At 39.1% G+C, this 21,083-nt stretch overlaps 1 protein-coding gene across 7 annotated transcripts in view; it reads right to left on the bottom strand.

Annotated features, from left to right (window-relative positions):
* The window catches only part of PRLR (prolactin receptor), a 198,570-nt gene continuing 188,014 nt past the window's right edge, over positions 10,528 to 21,083 (bottom strand). For 4 of the 7 annotated variants that reach the window (XM_018065466.1, XM_013972803.2, XM_013972806.2 and 1 more), the window contains one exon: positions 10,528 to 20,760. In XM_018065466.1, coding sequence (XP_017920955.1) covers positions 19,870 to 20,760 — 891 coding nt within the window. In that variant the 3' untranslated portion in view covers positions 10,528 to 19,869. 7 annotated transcript variants of the gene reach the window in all.

The raw sequence follows: 21,083 nt of genomic DNA, 5'->3' as shown, positions 1-21,083 counted from the left end.
GCTGCCTAGGGTGGGGAAGCAGAGCATGGCACTCGGAATTATTTCACAGTGAGCACTTGTACCTTCATTATTCAAAAGGAAAGACATTTATTTTGATTACCATAATACAATATATGCTCTCTGTGAAAACAGAAAAAATTTGTTCTCATGTGTGTACCTGTGTATACACAATTTTTTCATAAACTGCTTATAGTCAACAATATAGCTTTTTGTTTAAAATAAAGATCTGAGTCATCATTCCTAATTCTTTCAAAGTACTCTGTGATATCTTTTATTTAATTTTGGAAAATTATTGGCCATTGTTACTTCAGTATTTCTTCCCAGTTCTCTCTTCTTCTGGTGTTTTAATTATATACATATGACATCTTTTGAAATTGTCCCAAAGTTCTTGGAGGTTCTTTTTTCCCCCACTCTATTTTAATCTGGGAAATTTCCCTTATCCATCTTCAGAGTTCACTGATCATTTCCTCAGCTGTGTTCAGTCTACTGATGAGCCAAAGACACTTAAAATTTTTGTTTGTTGTTGTTATGCATTTTTCATTTCTAGCATTTCCTTTCAATTCTTTCTTGCAGTTTCTATCTGCTTCCTTTACCCATCTGATATTACATAATGTTTGCCTTTCCCATTAGGACATTGAACATATTAATCATAATTATTTTAAAGTTGTCTGATAACTCTAATGTTGGCATCATAGTTGAGTCTGATTCTGATGCTCAATTTGTCTCTTCAGATTATTTTTTTCCTCTATCATTTTAGCATCCCTGGAAACTTTTAAATGAAAGATAGACATGATGTATTAGGTCACAGGACCTGAGGTAAATAAGTTTTTACTGTGAGGTTTTATGTTAATCTGGTAGAAGCTGGGATGTGTTTGTTTTCTGTAGCTGTACGTGCCAGAGGATTCAAATTCCTCTAGTGTCCTTGTTTTGTCCCCTGTGATTTTAGGGCTTCCTTCTCTTTAAATAGAGCCGAGGCAGCTCTTTCAGATGTAATCCTCTGTTATTACATTTGTCGCTCAGTCATGTCTGACTTTTTGCCACCCTGTGCGCTGTAGCCCTCCAGGCTCCCCTGGCCATGGAACTCTCCAGGAAAGCATACTGGAATGGGTAGCCATTCCCTTCTCCAGAGGATCTTCCCAACCCAGGGATCAAACCCTGGTCTCCTGCATTGCAAGCAGATTCTTTACCATTTGAGCCACTAGGAAACTGGAGCCCTAAAATCTTATGATTGGATCTCAGTCTTTTAGTGGACCTATGTCTCTGAACTGGGTGATCGTCACAAGTATTTATCTATGAATTTTCAGTAAGTATAAACTAAAAAAATAAAAAAATCTGCCCTCTACTCCCTTCCCTGGCTTCAGTTTCCCCAGTCTGTTTCCTTGAAGCCCTTGTTCCTTTTCACTATGTTCTTTATTTTCTCCCTTAGGTGAGGTAGGAAGCACAGGGGTGGCTGGAGCACTTTGCCAACTGATACAGGGCTCCTGCAAAGTCTGCCCTGGAGAACAGATCTGTGTTAAGGTGAAGTCTCTGTGCATATCTCATGATGGTTACTCTTCTTCTTCCCCAGCCAAGGGCTTCCCTGGTGGCTCAGACAGTAAAGCATCTGCCTGCAGTGTGGGAGATTTGGGTTCAATCCCTGGGTCAGGAAGATCCCCTAGAGAAGGTCATGGCAATCCACTCCAGTATTCCTGCCTGGAGAATCCCATGGACAGAGGAGCCTGGTGAGATACAGACCACAGGTTGTGAAGAGTCAGATACGACTGAGCAACAAACATTTTCACTTTTTCCCCAGCCAAAGGGACCTTCACCATGAAAATCTAGTGGTGTTCCTGTACTGTAGATGATGCCCAGAAAATTAAGGATCCTCCTAAAACTCTGGCAAACAGGGAGTTTTTCATTCTCATGCTAGTCCACACTCAGCTTCTAGCAATTTTTCAACATTGCTGTTTTATGTTTCTACCAGTTGTGGCTCCAGATTAAGAAGGTTTTGACTGGGACTTTGAAGACTTGCCTGTATTTCTAGATTTCAGAGTGACATTTCTCTCTGCAATCTCACTGATCCGATGGGTTCAAGAAAAGCCATTGGTTTTCAGTTTCTTGTAAAAATGAGAGTGACATCTTCCAAGCCCTTTACATGTTGGAGAAGCTGGAAGTCTCCATATATTTTACTTAGTGAGTTCCTATAGATGGACAGTTATATTTTCTCCAGCATCCTAGGGCATAGAACTTTGTGCACTAGAATAACAGTGTTTTTTGTTTGTTTGTTTGTTTGTTTTTGTTTTTTCACTTTGGACAAATTCCTGAAGAGAAATTTCTAGGTCAAAATGTATATATGTTTTAAATGAACTCCAGTGAAATGACATCAACTTGTCATCTAACTAACATGACACAAAACTGTTTTCCAAAATGTTGGGTCTTTTGACTTTTATAGTGACAGTGATATCCACTGAATCTGAAAACTAGGATGAGGAGGAAACATTAGGTTCCCTTCAGATCTAGGAGTGGCTCAGACAGCGAAGTCTCTGCCTGTAAAGCAAGAGACCCGGGTTGGATCCCTGGGTATTCCATCCAACTCCAGTATTCTTGTCTGGGGAAGCCTATGGGCAGAGGAGCCTGGTGGGCTACAGTCTTTGTGGGCACAAAGAGTTGGACATGACTACATTTTCAGATGTAGGAGGCATTTGAAATAACACTCTAAGATCTTCTTCTAGGCTCAGAGGTAAAATGAATATTATATAGAAATTATCATTGAATTATAAAGGATGTTAAGAGACATTTGCTCTGGTTCTTTTTGTTCTCTCTTTAAGCAGATCAGGTATAATTTTCTTCATTTTATATAAGACCAGAGAAGATGAGGAACTTCCCATGACTGGTAAATAGGAGTATCAGGACATCAGTCAAGGGACTTGCCATCTATAGTTTCCACATAGTGAATTACTTTTAAGATACAGAATATATTTCATCAGTTAGGAAAATGTTGGAATTTCTTCTTGAAAAAGATAATTGAGAAATGAGGAAACATGGAAATTCTGTTGTCATGTTAATAATTATAGGGTCTTTTAAATTTGTACACAGGTTTACTAATGATTTATCAGTTAAATCTTGAGTGAACTTTGCTCTTTGATCCCAATTCTTCTGCCAGTAACAGCAGGGTCTGTAAGATAACAGCTTTTCCAAAGTGATTCTTTCCCTCTCCTCATTTAGGAGTGCCAGATTGAAGGAAATGGAAACGTTTTGGAAGAATTTCGGAAAAAACCAATTTACATGAAACCTCCAATGACAGATACTCTGTTCATAGTGAATGGACTCTGAATGAGGGTGTGTGCAGGAGTTGAGACTGAGGGGCAGAGTTGGCAGGTGTGTCGGGAAGAAGAACTGCATGGAAATGAGGCTCAGACATGGTAACCCTTAGAGTTTCAGGCAACACTGATTTTCTTGGAAAAAAGGTGCAAAGTCCTTCAATTTAATTATTAGGATGAACTCTTTGAGCAAGGCTCATGTGGAATTACTAGAGTTAATATTTTTTAAAGTCAGTCTGGTAAGACTTGGGGACACAATACTTACCTCAGCCTTCGCATCAGATTATGGTCCCCAGGAGAGCAGAGAGCACGTTTCTAACGCTTCCTAAATCCTAGCACCGTGCTTGGCACACAAGGCTCATCGTGTTCAACAATGCATATGATCGAATGACTGACAGACCACTTAATTGAGGGAGTGTTAGGAGGAGGATGAAAGGTATAATTTGTTAGGAAGACTGAATATTTGAATGTATATATACCTAATAATGGTCTCCAAATATATAAAGCAAAAAAACGACAGAATTACAAGGAGAAAGAAGAATTTCCATAATCCTACAAGATTTTAACTTATTTACTAAATACCTCAGAAAATTATATCTTAAGCAGCACAAAAGATAACTCTCATAAATGCAAAATTCTTAAATAAAATGTTAGCAAACTGAGGCAGCAAAGTTTGCAAAAAATGCATCATGACCAAGTAGAATTCATTCCAAGAATGTGAGGGTAATTTAACATTGAAATGTTTTCTCTAAATAAATTCTCTATAATAATTTGCATATTAACTAACAGAGAAAAGACAGTTGTATCAATGAAGTGAAGTGAAGTAAAAGTTGCTCAGTTGTGTCCAACTCTTTGTGACCCCATGGACTATACAATTAATGGAATTCTCCAGGTTAGAATACTGGAGCGGGTAGCCATACCCTCTTCCAAGGGATCTTCCCAACCCAGGGATTGAACCCAGGTCTCCTGCATTGCAAGAGGATTCTTTACCAGCTGAGCCACCAGGGAAGCCTTATGTAGAAAAAAATTTGAGAGCCTTCAGCAGCAATTTAAGATAAAAATTATTATTAGCCAGCAAGGAATAGAAAGGAGCTTCCTTAACATGGCCAAAAGTATCTGCAAAAATGGATATTGCACTTAATGGTGAAATTTTAGTAGCACTTTCTTTAATGTCAGGATCAAGAAGGAATGTCCACTATTCTCTTTCTATTCATTTTTGTACTGGTAATCCAACCCCAAGAAATAGGTTAGGAAAAAGAAATACAATTTTTAAGGGCCAGGAAAGGAGAAAACACAGTTATTACTTTCTGATGATGTAGTTGTAAAAATGGAAAATCCAAGAAAACCTACAAATTGAAAGGAGTAATAATTGGAGTTCAATAAGGCGGCTGGGAGGAGCAACCCTGCCCCTGAGGCCAGGGGCAGCGACTGGGAGGAGCCACACCACATCCAAGGAGTGGTGGCTGCGTAGGCACAGGAGGGCCTAGAGGAGCTATCCCACGTTGAAGGTCAGGAAGGGTGGTGGTGAGGAGATACCCCTCATCCAAGGTAAGGAGCAGCGGCTGCACTTTGCTGAAGCAGCCGTGAAGAAATACCCCATGCCCAAGGTAAGAGAAACTCAAGTAAGATAGTAGGTGTTGCAAGAGGGCATCAGAGGGCAGACACATTGAAACCATACTCACAGAAAATTAGTCAATCTAATCACACTAGGACCACAGCCTTGTTGAACTCATTGAAACTAAGCCGTGCCCGCAGGGCAACCCAAGATGGGCGGGTCATGGTGGAGAGGTCTGACAGAATGTGGCCCACTGGAGAAGGGAATGGCAAACCACTTCAGTATTCTTGCTTTGAGAACCCCATGAACAGTATGAAAAGGCAAAACGATAAGATAGTGAAAGAGGGACTCCCCAGGTCAGTAGATGCCCAATATGCTACTGGAGATCAGTGGAGAAATAACTCCAGAAAGAATGAAGGGATGGAGCCAAAGCAAAAACAATGCACAGCTGTGGATGTGACTGGTGATAGAAGCAAGGGCCTATGCTGTAAAGAGCAATATTGCATAGGAACCTGGAATGTCAGGTCCATGAATCAAGGCAAATTGGAAGTGGTCAAACAAGAGATGGCAAGAGTGAACGTTGACATTCTAGGAATCAGCAAACTAAAATGGACTGGAATGGGTGAATTTAACTCAGATGACCATTATATCTACTATTGTGGGCAGGAATCCCTCAGAAGAAATGGAGTAGCCATCATGGTCAACAAGAGAGTCTGAAATGAAGTACTTGGATGCAGTCTCAAAAACGGCAGAATGATCTCTGTTCATTTCCAAGGCAAATCATTCAATATCACAGTAATCCAAGTCTATGCCTCAATCAGTAATGCTGAAGGAGCTGAAGTTGAACGGTTCTATGAAGACTTACAAGACCTTTTAGAACTAACACCCAAAAAAGATGTCCTTTTCATTATAGGAGACTGGAATGCAAAAGTAGAAAGTCAAGAAACACCTGGAGTAACAGGAAAATTTGGCCTTGGAATACGGAATGAAGCAAGGCAAAGACTAATAGAGTTTTGCCAAGAAAATGCACTGGTCATAGCAAACACCCTCTTCCAACAACACAAGAGAAGACTCTACTCATGGATATCACCAGATGGTCAACACCAAAATCAGATTGATTATATTCTTTGCAGCCAAAGATGGAGAAGCTCTATACAGTCAACAAAAACAAGACCAGGAGCTGACTGTGGCTCAGATCATGAACTCATTATTACCAAATTCAGACTTGAATTGAAGAAAGTAGGGAAAACTGCTAGACCATTCAGGTATGACCTAAATCAAATCCCTTATGATTATACAGTGGAAGTGAGAAATAGATTTAAGGGCCTAGATCTGATAGATAGAGTGCCTGATGAACTATGGAATGAGGTTCGTGACATTGTAGAGGAGACAGGGATCAAGACCATCCCCATGGAAAAGAAATGCAGAAAGGCAAAATGGCTGTCTGGGGAGGCCTTACAAATAGCTGTGAAAAGAAGAGAAGTGAAAAACAAAGGAGAAAAGGAAAGATATAAGCATCTGGATGCAGAGTTCCAAAGAAGAGCAAGAAGAGATAAGAAAGCCTTCTTCAGCGATCAGTGCAAAGAAATAGAGGAAAAGAACAGAATGGGAAAGACTAGAGATCTCTTCAAGAAAATTAGAGATACCAAGGGAACATTTCACACAAAGATGGGCTTGATAAAGGACAGAAATGGTATGGACCTAATAGAAGCAGAAGATATTAAGAAGAGGTGGCAAGAATACACAGAAGAACTGTACAAAAAAGAGATTCATGACCCAGATAATCACGATGGTGTGATCACTCATCTAGAGCCAGACATCCTGGAATGTGAAGTCAAGTGGGCCTTAGAAAGCATCACTATGAACAAAGTTAGTGGAGGTGATGGAATTCCAGTTGAGCTATTTCAAATCCTGAAAGATGATGCTGTGAAAGTGCTGTGCTCAATATGCCAGCAAATTTGGAAAACTCAGCGTGGCCACAGGACTGGAAAAGGTCAGTTTTCATTCCAATCCCAAAGGAAGGCAATGCCAAAGAATGCTCAAACTACCACACAATTGCACGCATCTCAAGTGCTAGTAAAGTAATGCTCAAAATTCTCCAAGCCAAGCTTCAGCAATACATGAACCGTGAACTTCCTGATGTTCAAGCTGGTTTTAGAAAAGGCAGAGGAACCAGAGATCAAATTGCCAACATCCGCTGGATCCTGGAAAAAGCAAGAGAGTTCCAGAAAAACATCTATTTCTGCTTTATTGACTATGCCAAAGCCTCTGACTGTGTGGATCACAATAAACTGTGGAAAATTCTGAAAGAGATGGGAATACCAGACCACCTGATCTCTTCTTGAGAAACCTATATGCAGGTCAGGAAGCAACAGTTAGAGCTGGACATGGAACAACAGACTGGTTCCAAATAGGAAAAGGAGTATGTCGAGGCTGTATGTTGTCACCCTGCTTATTTAACTTCTATGCAGAGTACATCATGAGAAACGCTGGACTGGAAGAAACACAAGCTGGACTCAAGAGTGCCGGGAGAAATATCAATAACCTCAGATATGCAGATGACACCACCCTGAAGGCAGAAAGTGAAGAGGAACTAAAAAGCCTCTTGATGAAAGTGAAAGAGGAGAGTGAAAAATTTGGCTTAAAGCTCAACCTTCAGAAAACGAAGATCATGGCGTCTGGTCCCATCACTTCATCGAAGTAGATGGGGAAACACTGGAAACAGTGTCAGACTTTATTTTTTTGGGCTCGAAAATCACTGCAGATGGTGACTGCAGCCATGAGATTAAAAGACGCTTACTCCTTGGAAGAAAATTTATGACCAACCTAGATAGTATATTCAAAAGCAGAGACATTACTTTGCCGACTAAGGTCCGTCTAGTCAAGGCTATGGTTTTTCTAGTGGTCAGGTATGGATGTGAGAGTTGGACTGTGAAGAAGGCTGAGAGCAGAAGAATTGATGCTTTTGAACTGTGGTGTTGGAGAAGACTCTTGAGAGTCCCTTGGACTACAAGGAGATCCAACCAGTCCATTCTGAAGGAGATCAGCCCTGGGTGTTCTTTGGAAGGAATGATGCTAAAGCTGAAACTCCAGTATTTTGGCCACCTCATGCAAAGAGTTGTCTCATTGGAAAAGACTCTGATGCTGGGAGGGATTAGGGGCAGGAGGAGAAGGGGATGACAGAGGATGAGATGGCTGGATGGCATCACTGACTCGATGGAAGTGAGTCTGAGTGAACTCTGGGAGTTGGTGATGGACAAGGAGGCCTGGCGTGCTGCGATTCATGGGGTCGCAAACAGATGGACATGACTGAGTGATTGAACTGAACTGAACTGAAGGTTTCAGGATATAGGATCAATATAAAAATTCAGTGGTTTCTATATATAAGCAACAAACACTTAGAATAAGATAATTTTTAAAAAGATACGATTTACAAAAGCAACCAAATATTATGGTGCCTAGGAATGAATATAGTAAGACACATGTAGACATTAATGAAGAATAGTGTAAAGCTTTATTAAATACAAAAGTAAATGAAGTGATATTTCATGATAATGATTAAGAAGACACAGTGTTATAAAGATGTGACTTCTCCAAGAATTAATACATAAATTTTTAACAATAATTTAATGCCTCACAGAAGTGCTTTGGAAAGTTGATAGGCTTAAAATTCATACGATAAACAAATGGCCCAGAATTGCCAGAATAATTTTGAAGACGATCGGGAGGTGTAGGAATTAATTTACTAGGTAAAAAGGCTGCATAAAACTAAGCTATAAGAGGGGGACACTGGAGCAAGAATAGATAAGCAGATCACTGGACTGGAAGAGACACCCAGATGTAGGACTGAAAGCTTATGTAGAGACTCAGAAGATGACAAAGATGGCATAAAAGCAAATCAGGGGTGAGTTATTCAGATCCAGAATGGATTCATTAGGACAATGAAAATGAAAACAACAATAACAAGTTAGTTTATGATCATCAAATTGTGAAAAATTAAATATCTGACAATACTAGGCAATCATTAAGGAGGGAACTCCTACAGTGCTGACTGGGGTAGACATTGGTACAACTGAATCGGAAAGAAATGTATAGATACCGAGAAAATGTTAAGATATGTGTCTCATATGATCCAGTAATTTACCTCTAGACGTACATCCTGGAGAAAGTCTTGAAAATACTTAAAATATGAGACGGGTAAGAATGTTCATTACAAGTCATGTATAGTAGTGGAAATGGAAAGTTGATCAACACAGGGATTAACCAATGAATTTTAGACATGTACACAACTACATGCAGCAGAGAGAACTGAGTGAAGTCAGACAGAGGAGAATCTAAAAGAAATGATGCAAATGAGCTTACTTACAAAACAGAAAGAGACTCATAGACTAGAGAACAAAGCTATGGTTGCCAGGGGGAAGAATGAGGGGAGGGGATAATTAGGGAGTTTGGGATCACGTGTACATACTGCTATACTTAAAATGGATAACTAACAAGGTCCTACTGTATAGCACAGGAAACTGCTCAATGTTATGTGGTAGCCTGAATTGCGGGGGAGTTTGGGGGAGAATGCATTAATTTTTTTGTATGGCTGAGTCCCTTTGCTGTCTGCCTGAAACTATCATAATATTGTTAATCAGCCACACTCTAATATAAAATAAAAAGCAGGAAAAAAGAACCAACCAATTGAATCTATTTGGATCTCCATAACCCAAAGCTGAATGAAAAAAAAGTGCATGATGATATATGTTATTGTTTATGTTAAATTCATAAATATGAGAATAACTGTACATGTTGTTTATAGATACATATGTATGAAGTAAAGGCATTGTTTAAATGGCCAGAATGGATATACAACTGCAGGATTATGGTTACCACTGGAGAAGGAAGATAGAGAATTTGGTTATTGAGGGATGTCATTTTCTGCATCCATTGTATTTCATTTATTAAAAAGAAAACGTCTGATAAAGAGGTAATATTTGTGAAATTTGGGTGTTGGTAAGTGGAGATCTTTGTTATATCATCCTCTATAATTTTCATGTGTATGGCATATTTGGTGCAAAAGACAAAAGATTATAAATGGAAAAGTCAATTGCAGCTGGAGTTTTAAGTGAAGACATGGGATAGAAAGAAGTAAACAAAAGAAAATGTATATCATTGGCACTGAGATTTGTGGCTTAAGCCTCACTTGGGAGAGCTGGTTTATTAGATTTGGAACCCCTCATCTTCATTGGTCTTGGTTGTTCCCAGAAGGCCCAAGGAATTTCTGAGTGCTTCCAAACATGTTTGCATTTTTAAAGCTCGAGTCTGGCAAATGGCTAAAGACTCAGGAACTTGAGGGCAGTGGAAAGAGAAGATGTAGAATTTAGCTGGGTTGGAAGCAAGATGTCAGTTTTGATTTAGAATTAATAGGAAAATAAAATCAGGGAATATGTTGAAAGAGGTGGTCAAGAATGCATGCCTGGAAAAAAAGCCTTGGATGAGTGTTCTAAGCCAAATATTTTAGCATGTGTCTGCGTTTTTTATTTCCAGAGAGGCTTAGATTACTGATATTTTTCCTTCTTTTTAAAAAATATGTCCTAATAAAGTTTTTTTGAAACAAATTTAAAACCTCCCAAGCTTATATTATTCATTAAATATGTTTCACATACATAGTTAAAGACCCTCCAGAAATCATTGCTTAGGAAGAAATTTATTGATTCAATTTAAATTAAGCATTGGTACCATTGCAAAAGCAGTTGCTATGAAAAAGTATTGAAAAATGTATCATGAGATTACATAGTTCAGTAACAATATCAATATTGATCACTTGAAGCAAAACTACTGCCAAATGTCAATTGAAACTCATTTCATTAATTTTTAATAATTTATGGAGCAAATGTGTATCACCTTAAAAATGTACCTGTGACATTTACAAATTCTTTCAAACACATTTATAAATACAGTAATAAAAATTCCTGAGCTCCCTTAGCTTATACCAGTGTTCCCCCAACTGACAACCCAAGTAGCATTTGACTAACATCCTCTAGATTTACTTAAAAAATATTTTATCACATTCATAAAAGTACCTGTGTTTCAAGTTCATTGGTAAGTATGTTTTAGTGTGAAACTGATCATAAGACAAAATTGCTTAACACTTGTATAGGCAGCAGGAGTAGGTGAGGTTATGGGCAAAAGAATTCCAATTTAAGTGTCAAGACTCCAATGTAGACTATGCTTTACAATATCAAGAATGGGTTTAATCTCTTCTGTACTCTTCAGAAGGATAAAACTGTGAGAATCTGCTTCCCTAACGGATAAGGTCCTATTGGAGGTTTTTCAATAACTCCATTTCCTATGTGCTGTGCTGTGCTTAGTTGCTCAGTCATGTCCAGCTCTTTGTGACCCATGGACTGTAGCCTGCCAAGCAACTCTGTCCATGGGGATTCTCCAGGCAAGAATACTGGAGTGGGTTGCCAAGCCCGCCTCCAGGGGATCTTTCCAACTGAGGGGCTGAACCCAGGTCTCCCGTATTGCAGGCAGATTGTTTATTGTCTGAGTCACCAGAGAAGCCCAAGAATACTAGAGTGGGTAGCCTATCCCTTCTCCAGAGGATCTTCCTGAACCAGGAATTGAACCAGGGTCTCCTGCATTGCGGGCGGATTCTTTACCAGCTGAGCTGCCAGGGAAGCCCCCATTTCCTATAATCCTGCCCTATCTTCCAACCCCAAGACATCAAGATTTCTGCTAAATAGGTATTATATCTCACAGTCCCTCAAAATAGGGGTGATTTAGAATGTGTAAAAGTTGATTAGTCAGTTGTAGAGTTTGGTGGGGTTAAGGTTTCAGATATGGTTCTGGAAAGATGTGGCAACATACAATTTCTGTTTCCTTTTAGGAAAGCATGTCATTTTGGAAAATTAGCTACACAGTACTTCTCCAACTCATTATTATGTGAATGCTGTGTCTGGTGACTGACACTCCAATTTTTCCAGCTTCAAAGTAAATGTGTGTCCAATAATTAAAGGCAGATGGCACCAATGTAAGCATGGGGGAGTCAGTCTTTGACAGTAGCCAAGTTTCAGGGAATGGTATTCGTGTAAGAAATTTCTTATTCCCTGGTAAGATATGGCCATAGAGAATTTAGGAGTCAGAGAAGAATTTGTAAAGCAAATCCCTCACCATCCCATAATTCTGCAACACAAGCATAAGCAGTAGGTAAAGATTTCTAGATCTAGATCCATTAAAAGATTAGCATTTTACACTTAATCCAATGAATTTGGTCAGAAGAGATGTTGTTAGTAATATGGATGAATCATACTGTTCAAAAGCATTCGATTTTTCAAATGGCTTGATTTTTCCTTTATTTTATAATACTTAAATGAGCTTTTCTAATCTATCCCTGGGTTCTTGGTTCCATCTCATTTTATTTTTATTTTTAGCAGCTTCTTGTGTGAGGGATGGGGGTAAAGGAGGGAAATTATACTTTGCAATCATACAGAAGGGTGAAGAGAAGGAGGAAAATTGTTTTCGTCTAATTTATATAAATAGTTTCTGGATTACAAATCCTTTTGCAGCAAAAATCCATCAAGAATATTGTTTCAGCCAGGCCTGTGTTATTTTTTTCATTTACATATCAAATAAAAATAAATAGAGGAAGGGGAGGCAAGGAGAATAAACATTTATTGAACCAGGCACTGAGCTGGGAATTTTCAATAACATGAGTAGAAATATAATGATAATATTATACTGGGATGATTTTGTTTGGCAAGCATCGTTTTTGGCATGGAGTAAAAAGTGAAGATGTTCTGGTAATAGCAGTTAGCAGCATCTCCCATCCTCTTGATATGGATTTAGCTATCCATGATGTCCTCTCAAAATGGGAAGAGACAAATTAATACATCCATGGGCAACAGAAAGCACAATGTGTAATAACTAAAGATTTATAGAACTAAAGATGCAAAATTAATCAGATGATTATAGTCTATAATTTTTAAGACTAAAAAAAATAGGCATTGTAATTACTTCATGTAGAAATGAGTTTTTAAAATCAAAACAAGGTTATTTCTGATATATGCCTGATTTTTCCCATACCATAATATCTTTGATGGTTAAAATCAAATAAGGAAAAAATTATTTCTAGGGGCTTTAGGGAAATCAAATTGTGAGAAATATCCCCCTCATGGCTTTGGGTAACCACGTTGTGGTGACTCCTGGTTAGGGAAAAATCTGCATCTATAATTTTGTTGGCTTTCACCTGGTGACTTACTATGTATTCTTTCTGGCCCTTATTCATCAGTCAGTTTTTATAAAATGTAAAAATGGTTATTGAGGAAACCTAGCATAAACTTACAAACTGATGAATTTAGGAGGTGTATCTTCATGTAAAAAACAAGACCCCAGCAACTTGTAACAATCACTTCTAATTTCCTATGCAATGTTAAAGAATTTTGTTTGGCATTTTTTAGGAGAAGAGAAAAAGCAGAGGTAGTGGTAGCTTTGAAAATATTGAACCTTTGGCTATCCTGTAGTCTTCACGTCAATATGGCTTTACAGAAGACATAGATCCCTAACAGCCAGTTCTAGGTTGCTTTGGTTTCTGCATGAGACACAAAAATTGTTTGAAATGACTGATCAAGCAGAAAAGCAAGCCTCATTATGCACAAAACACCCCAGAAGTATCAGAGGTCACATGAAGCAAAGTCGAGGGGTTGACTTGACTTTTAAACAATTGTTGGATTGTACTTTAAACACTTACCCCAGATCAGCTGTACAATGGCAACTCATACTACTTCTAGCAAAGATTAAGAAAAAAAATCAGCACATTCATGGTTTCAGCAGAAAGATATGATTACATTTTTTTTCAGTCTTGTTTTCCAGATATAGAAACAATCACATTGAAATATATATGAATAGATTCTAACTCATGAAATAATTTTTTTCCTTTGTAGTACACAGTGAGTTTCACAATAGGATTATATATCTCAATGTGTCACACAGTTTTTGAACCACATAAAGCAATATAATATAAAATCATACAACAGTTAAAGTCAGGATTATCACACGGCAAATACACAACTATGTCACTGAAAATAGTCAAAGTGGGAAATGTGACATCATTTCTAAATAAGCAGCTTTGAAAGAAGGACATTAGGATAAGAAGGGAAATAGTTACTTTTAAAACTTCAAAATCATTTTATCAGGAATTTCATAAAACAAATTGTTGTTCAGGAGACTCTTTGCCATAAAAATTTTCAATTTCAGGTAATATAACAAGATTTCCCCACCTCCTTAGGATATGTGAAATTTGCATGGAAAACTCAGATTCGATTATGAAATGTATGCAGGTGAAGTGTGTGTTGAGCATAATATGAAACTACTGGTTTTTATATTACTACTTAAGTAGCTAAAGTTTTTTGAGTTGTTTCTTTCTTTTTATCAGCAGCAGGTAAAAAGTTAACTACCAGACTATGGTCAAAGGTCTCTCTTTTCATTGACCACAACCACATAAACAGTGTACGTTTTCCCACTTTACATATCTCAGTGCTTCCTGACATCAAATTAGAGCATAAATCAAAAGAATCAATGTGGACAAAAGAGTCATGGGCATATGCACATCTCTTAGCCATAAACTCAGAACACTGAGCAGAGTCACTATGTCCAAAAAAATCCGAGTTTAGCAGGTTACTTTTGGCATTCTGTGTAATCCTGAGATGTCCAGACATTTAGAAACATCCTATTTTTCTTTCTTTTAAAAACATATTTTATTTTTATTTATTTTTAAAATTTGGCTGTGCCAGGTCTTAGCTGTGGCAGGCAGAATTTCCAAGTGGCATATGGCTTAGTTGCCCTGCGGCATGTGGGATCTTATTTCCGTGACGAGGGGTAGAACCTGGGCCCCCTGCATTGGAAGTGTGAAGCCCCAGCCACTGGACCACAAGGAAAGTCCCCCACACTCTATTTTTCTATCTGTTTCCTTTTACGGAAATAGGTAACTATGTGAAGGTCTCAGAGCCAAAATCACCTTGAAATACACAAATCTAGCGAGAGAACTATTTGATTTGCAGATGATATGTACACTGGTCATGAAATACGTCCAGGCCATAACTATAAATAGAATTTCTGGTTAGGTTATAAAACTCTTGAGCAATCATTTTGCATTTTTAAGTTTCTGCTGAAGACCTCCACAACAGTCTTCATTGTAGCTTGGATTTATTAATGGCCTTTGAACAAATGAAGGAATGGATGAATTGAGCTAGACTCTCTAAGCCTGTGGCTCCGTAAATACGATAAGTTGTGATCTTCAACTTGGGCCTTGATATCTATGTAGCCAATTTATTGTTTGACTCAGGCCAAAGTCATTGTTTATGAATAATCTAGTTTCTTGCAAATCCTACGGTTGCTACTGTACATAACGAACTCTCAGGAGAGATGGAGGCCCTAAGTGAGAGCATTAAAAGCCTACAAGGTGGACAGCTAAGAAGAAGAGGAGGAGCAAAGGATGTTGAATGAAATCGATGAGACTTGCAGGAGTAGAACTGTTTTTCTCTTCAGCATTGTTACAGCCACACTGTCCACTGCTTTAGGCTAAGGGATCATCAGCAATATTCTCCTGCACTGTCCCTGGGCCATTTACTGAAACCCTGGATTTTACTCAGATCATGTACATCAAAGACTGTTAGAGCCAGAAGGGGTCTTAGAAACATCTTAGGCCAAGCCAGTCATTTAACAGATGAGGGAACCAGAGATTAGCTGGTTTTAGCTAGTCCTTTAAAGGACTTGCTAAAATCACACAGCCTGTTTACTGACAGCCGGAAATTGAGTGCTCAGCCCACTACCCTAGCAACTATGTTAATGATGCATGGGCTGAAAAGGCAGAAAAAGAAATTGGTTCACTAGAGGCTTTCATCAATGGCAAATCTACATCAGCAATCTCACAGACCATAATTCAGAGGCTTTTATGTCTTTCTGCATGTGTGCCAAGTTCCATGGTACACGTGTTGCCCTTTTCAGGCCCTGGCATGCAATTCAAAGCCATTGAAAGTGCATTTAATGTGTTTTTAAATTGAGAGTCTCAAGTAACAGGGTGGCAGACTTATTCCAAAATCTTAGCCAGAGTCAATTTCTTATCAGAATAAGTTACACTATTCACATCAGCTGTGTGCTAATTTAATTAAACAATAAATTAAAATCCACTCAACGGTTGCTGATTGGACCTTAGATCATTTAATGATTCCTTTCTGGCTTTTTCATTCATTTACTTAAAATGTAAAATTTACTGTCCAAACAATACACTTTTCTTGTGAAAAGAAAACTTTAGAAAAAAAAAAAAAAAGGCACTTTGTAAAATGTGTACAAATCTGATTCTTTCATATCTACTCTAAAGAGATAACAAAATTACAACTGGCTGGATCACATCTTTTTGAAAGTGATGGGCAGAAGCAGGCAGCCTGGAGAAGGTTGGGGGACAGACCTTCCCCAGCTAAGCTGCACCCTGGAGCTCAGGTGCCTCTGCCTGCTCATCAGATTCTCCCTTTCAGCTGGGTCACTCTAAGACAGAGTCAAACTCCTTCATCTTGTACAGATGGTAAGGGATTGACCAACTTTGGACCAAACCAGTTGGGATTGGCCTTAGGCACTTAGGAGAATGCAGAGTCAGTTACATGTCAGTGACGTGACTGATTATGACTTGTGCTCATCTGAGCTGCCTTGTAAACTGACTAGAGAAGATTTTGCTCTTTGCTAAACTGACTAGAGAAGATTTTGCTCTTTGAGTTATAAGCGTCCATAAATCACCCACTGGCTATCCTATTTCCATGTGCTTTGTAGCTTGAAGTGTTTATTTATAAAAATATGACTTTTTACAAATCAGAGCTTGAGGCTTTTAACATCAACTGTGCAATGGTGGCTCATAATCCATAAGAAGACAACTACAACAACAACAGCAAAAGCGCAAACCAGAATCAGCAGCCTAGTATAAGAAAGGCATTTTGTCCCTAAAAGCCTCTTTCAATGTCTTTTAAAAAAATCTCTGCTTCCCTCTATACACATATTTGCACATTATCTTAGACTATGATTCTATATCTACGTGATTTGTAAAATGCATGAACAATATGTTAAGATTAATTGGCACTGATGATTTAAACCTGTGGCTGATTCATGTAGATGTATGGCAGAGGCCAACACAATATTGTAGAGCAACTGTCCTCCAACTAAAAAAAAGAAAAAAAAAAGTGAAACAAAATGAGCACATCACTGAAGAGGACGTGTTTCTATGATGAAGGGCAATTATTTGTTAGCTTAATTATGATACAAGGCATTGGTTAATCATCTTTGCTGGACATTATTGAGTGAATCATGAAATTAAGGATTCACAGTTTAAAAGGACATTATAGATTATTTGACCTAGCATTTCATTCAGAGCAAACTGAGACCCAGAGAAGGGAGTTGAGCTAAGCTAACATAATTAGCACTAGAAGCTGGGTCTCCTGACCCTTAATTTACATACTTCCACTCAACTAGAGGACTCCTTGATAGAAAATAGACTAGACCATGAAAAAAAAAACAACCCCACAATTCATTAAAGAGTGCTGAGTGACTGAGAATTATAGCCTTGGCTTTAGTTAACGATTGACAGTAATCTACTTACTAATTGGTGTTTTTTTTAAGAATTTAGTTTGAGTCTTCAGCCGTGACAGTTTTTTTCATACATGCCAAATTATACATCAAAAGACTATTTTTGAATTCTCATACTATCAGAGTGGTTCATACACGCCTTGGAGGAGATGGGACTATTCTGAGAACGATTTGGTCTGTGCTGGCTTTGAAGGGCCGAGTCTTTGGTCAATGCTTCTCAAGGTGGGGTATACTCCCTGACCCTCTTAGAAGTTATATGTGCTTTTGCAGATCATTTTCTTCCATTATGTGAATCCCAAACCACTAATAGATTTTAAAAAATGATACCTTTTTATGACAGTACTGTTCACTGCAAGTCAAACAGATTCGACCTGTACTTTCCAGGAAAGAACTACTCCAGGCACTAAAATCAGCTTTAGTGGAAATGATCTGCTAGGGCAATGCTTCTCAGACTTCACTGTGCACTTGAATCATCTGGGGATCTTAGCAAAATGCAGATTCTGGTGGGTGGGGGTGGGGAGGGTAGAGATTCTGCATTTTCAAGCAGTGCCCATAGATGCGGGTGTGGCTGGTCCTCAGACTGTATTTTGAGTAGCAGGGATCTAGGGGACTGAATAAACTTGGACAATCTTCCCCAACAGCTCCCTCACTCTTAACCAGTTGGGTGTGTATTAGAAGAATAGAGCCTCAGACATGTTACTTTTGCATTTCTGGAAGCTCGGGCAGTGTGTTCACTTTCACACATCAGCCAACCTCTGAGTCCCGTTTCTGTCGACATGGACTTATTGGGCTGGAATATTTAACTCACAGAGGGAGCTCAGATTCTTTGTGTTCCAGCTTAAGAAGTGAACACACAAATGGATTTGCCCAAGATTGCTCAGAAAAACAAAACAACAACCCTCTCTCTAAGGCAGTATATTAGATGTTTCTACTCTCCTTTTTCATCTTTATAAATTTTCACCCAGAGAAGCAAAAATTTCACAGAGAAGTGAAAATTTTCGCCCCAAGAGCAGAACCCCCAGAGTGGCCCTAAATTACAAGAGAAGTATTTTCAGTCTGTGGAGAGTCCTAAATCTCTAGTTTCTTGATTGCTGTTTAAAGTATCCTGGAGATAAAAAGAATCAGAAAAACTAAACTACACTGTGCTGGAAATCGAATTTTGTCATCCACTTCCTATTCCTCAGTGGGCTTTGGCTTGGTATGGCATTTTATTCCACAAACAGGGACTGTATATATCACCGTGTACTGAAAATACTCATTATAACCTCATATAAATACTATACCTGCTGAATACGTAAACAGGCTGTACTGGGAAGATAGAAAATAGTCTTTTATTTTACTTAAGTGATAGAAAAATAGTCTTCAAAAATACATTGTTAAACCTACGGGTTTATATTAAAGTAGACTTTGTATATACAGTAAGGCAGTACTTCTGTGAGCATCCTGCTATGATTATATTTTAAATTAAAGTTAGTCTTTTGGGACTTTTTTTTTTTTCCACTAACAGAAGACTAGGGTGTGTAATAAATTATCTATCATGCTGAAATGAAAGAGGAAAACATTTTAGAAAGATTCACCACATGAAACTCATTTGCCTCCTGTGTAAGAAAATATCACTTTCTCAAACCCTATTCTCTAGAAGTTTCAGAATGAAATACAATTTAAGGGTAAAATCCATGCTTAATAAATTCAAACTATTTTAAGGAAAAACTGGAGGCATCCTGTTTACTTGCATATTGGCCATGTGTCATTAAGGTAATAGGAACAGATGGAAACAATTTGTCAGGTGTTCTAGAATGAAACTTTTTAAGTGCATTGTATTTGGTTAATCCTAATAAAATGAAAGAGGAGTGCAAAGGTTAAGCAACTGGTCTTCAAGAGTGGTTTTCATGGCATTTCTCTCCTATCTACCATCTTCTCATGGTAAACAATTTTGACTGACTTATACCCCTCTGTCACATATGAAACCATGAAGGCCTTTTCCAGAGAATATACCTATTGGCACTGTCTCTCAAGAATACTAGGCAATGTGCTTTTATATCATTGAACATATAATCTGATAACTAATAGCAAAAAAGTAAATCTACAAATCACACAAGATGGAATGATTTGTTCTGGAATCAGCTGTTGGAAAAAGAGGCAACTGGTTGAAAATAGAGAATGAAGAGTGAACTGGGAGTTGGGTAGTGTCATTCTAATCCTGTTCTTGAGCCCTCTCTGGTAGAGTGCATTCCACGTACTCTGTAATGTTACCTGAAGGAAAATCACAATTCAACCCATCCTTCCATAACTCTCACTGCAAGAGTGCATAAAACCTGCGGGACCCAGTCCCCAACCCAACTGGAGTCTGCAGTTGCCTGGGGTTGTGGGGGAGACAGCCAGGTCGGCCTTGGCTGGATTCTATGGCAGGGCTGGCGGGGCCTTCTTGGCTGATTCTTCTAACAGAGTCAGGTTTTGCGCTTGCAGATCCGGTATCAACACCAGGATGTTGCTATCCGTCACCCGGGACACCTTTGAGTACTCCTTGCTGGTTTCAGGGGCGTCAACCTTCTCATTTTGTTTTGGGAACAGAGCTAGCACTCCATCTTGGCTGACCTTGTGGATCTCCACATATTCCAAGGGTTTAGCAGAGAACAAGGGGGTTTTGTCTTGGAGCAGTGGCCATGCCATGTCTTGGTCAGGCTCGGAACTGTAGGCTTCTGACTCCCTCTGTTTGGCTGCCTTTCCTTCCCCGCCAGTCTCAATGGTTTTTGAGGGTGTAAAAGCATGTTGGTCTGTTTGGTCCAGCAGAGTGGCTGTGGTGCCTGCCATGCCCAGGGCCAGCTCACACACGTCAGCAATGTTGTGGTAAGAATATCTGGGGCTGTACAGGCTGGGGGGCTGCGGGAAAGGCCATGTGGAAGATTTGGGTCCGTTGGCCAGAAAATAGGGGATTTTGCCTTCCCCGTTTGTGCTCTGAGGGGCCTGAAGACATGTAAGATTTGTTTCGGGATTCTCCAGCTTCTCAGGGCCCTCCGGAATGTGGAACTTGGAGGGATAGGCCTGAGGTTCATCACACTTTTCAGACAAGAGTGAAGGGCTGTCACAGCTGCCCCGGCCAGAGTCAGTGTCAGGATCCAGGTGCATGGGCTTCACGCCTTGCTCCATGTGTTCTTTGGAGGGGTGTGGCATCAGGTGTTGGTCCTCACTGTCATCTACCTCTATGAATTCCATCAGCAAATCCTCGCAGTCAGAAGTGGGAAGGAAGTCTTGGCTTTCCAGAGCTCTCAGAAGTTCTTCGGACTTGCCCTTCTATTAAAACACAGACACAAGGCGAGAAGGCTGTGATATCTGCAATCAAAGTGAACTCCATCAGAATAAATTCCCTGGGACTGACTTTTCACAATCTTGTGCTTTTGGCCTCACAGAGGCTGATGTCAAGTGACATAATGAGTAAGTAACTGCTTTTATATACCTCCATGTTAAGCTGAAGGTCAAATCGAAACTATTAATATGTACTTCAACCTGCAGAGAAATGTAAAATGTTCTAACCCCTCTTTTTATTCGAAACACTTAAATTTAATTCCCACTTGAATCTGTCTAAATGGGCTCTGGCAAATACCAGCTCCCTTGTA

This window comes from Capra hircus, chromosome 20 (genome assembly GCF_001704415.2).
Source record: "Capra hircus breed San Clemente chromosome 20, ASM170441v1, whole genome shotgun sequence".
Lineage (NCBI taxonomy): Eukaryota > Metazoa > Chordata > Mammalia > Artiodactyla > Bovidae > Capra > Capra hircus.
The sequence above is the reverse complement of the archived record's forward strand: the minus strand, read 5'-3'. Positions and strand labels throughout refer to the sequence as shown.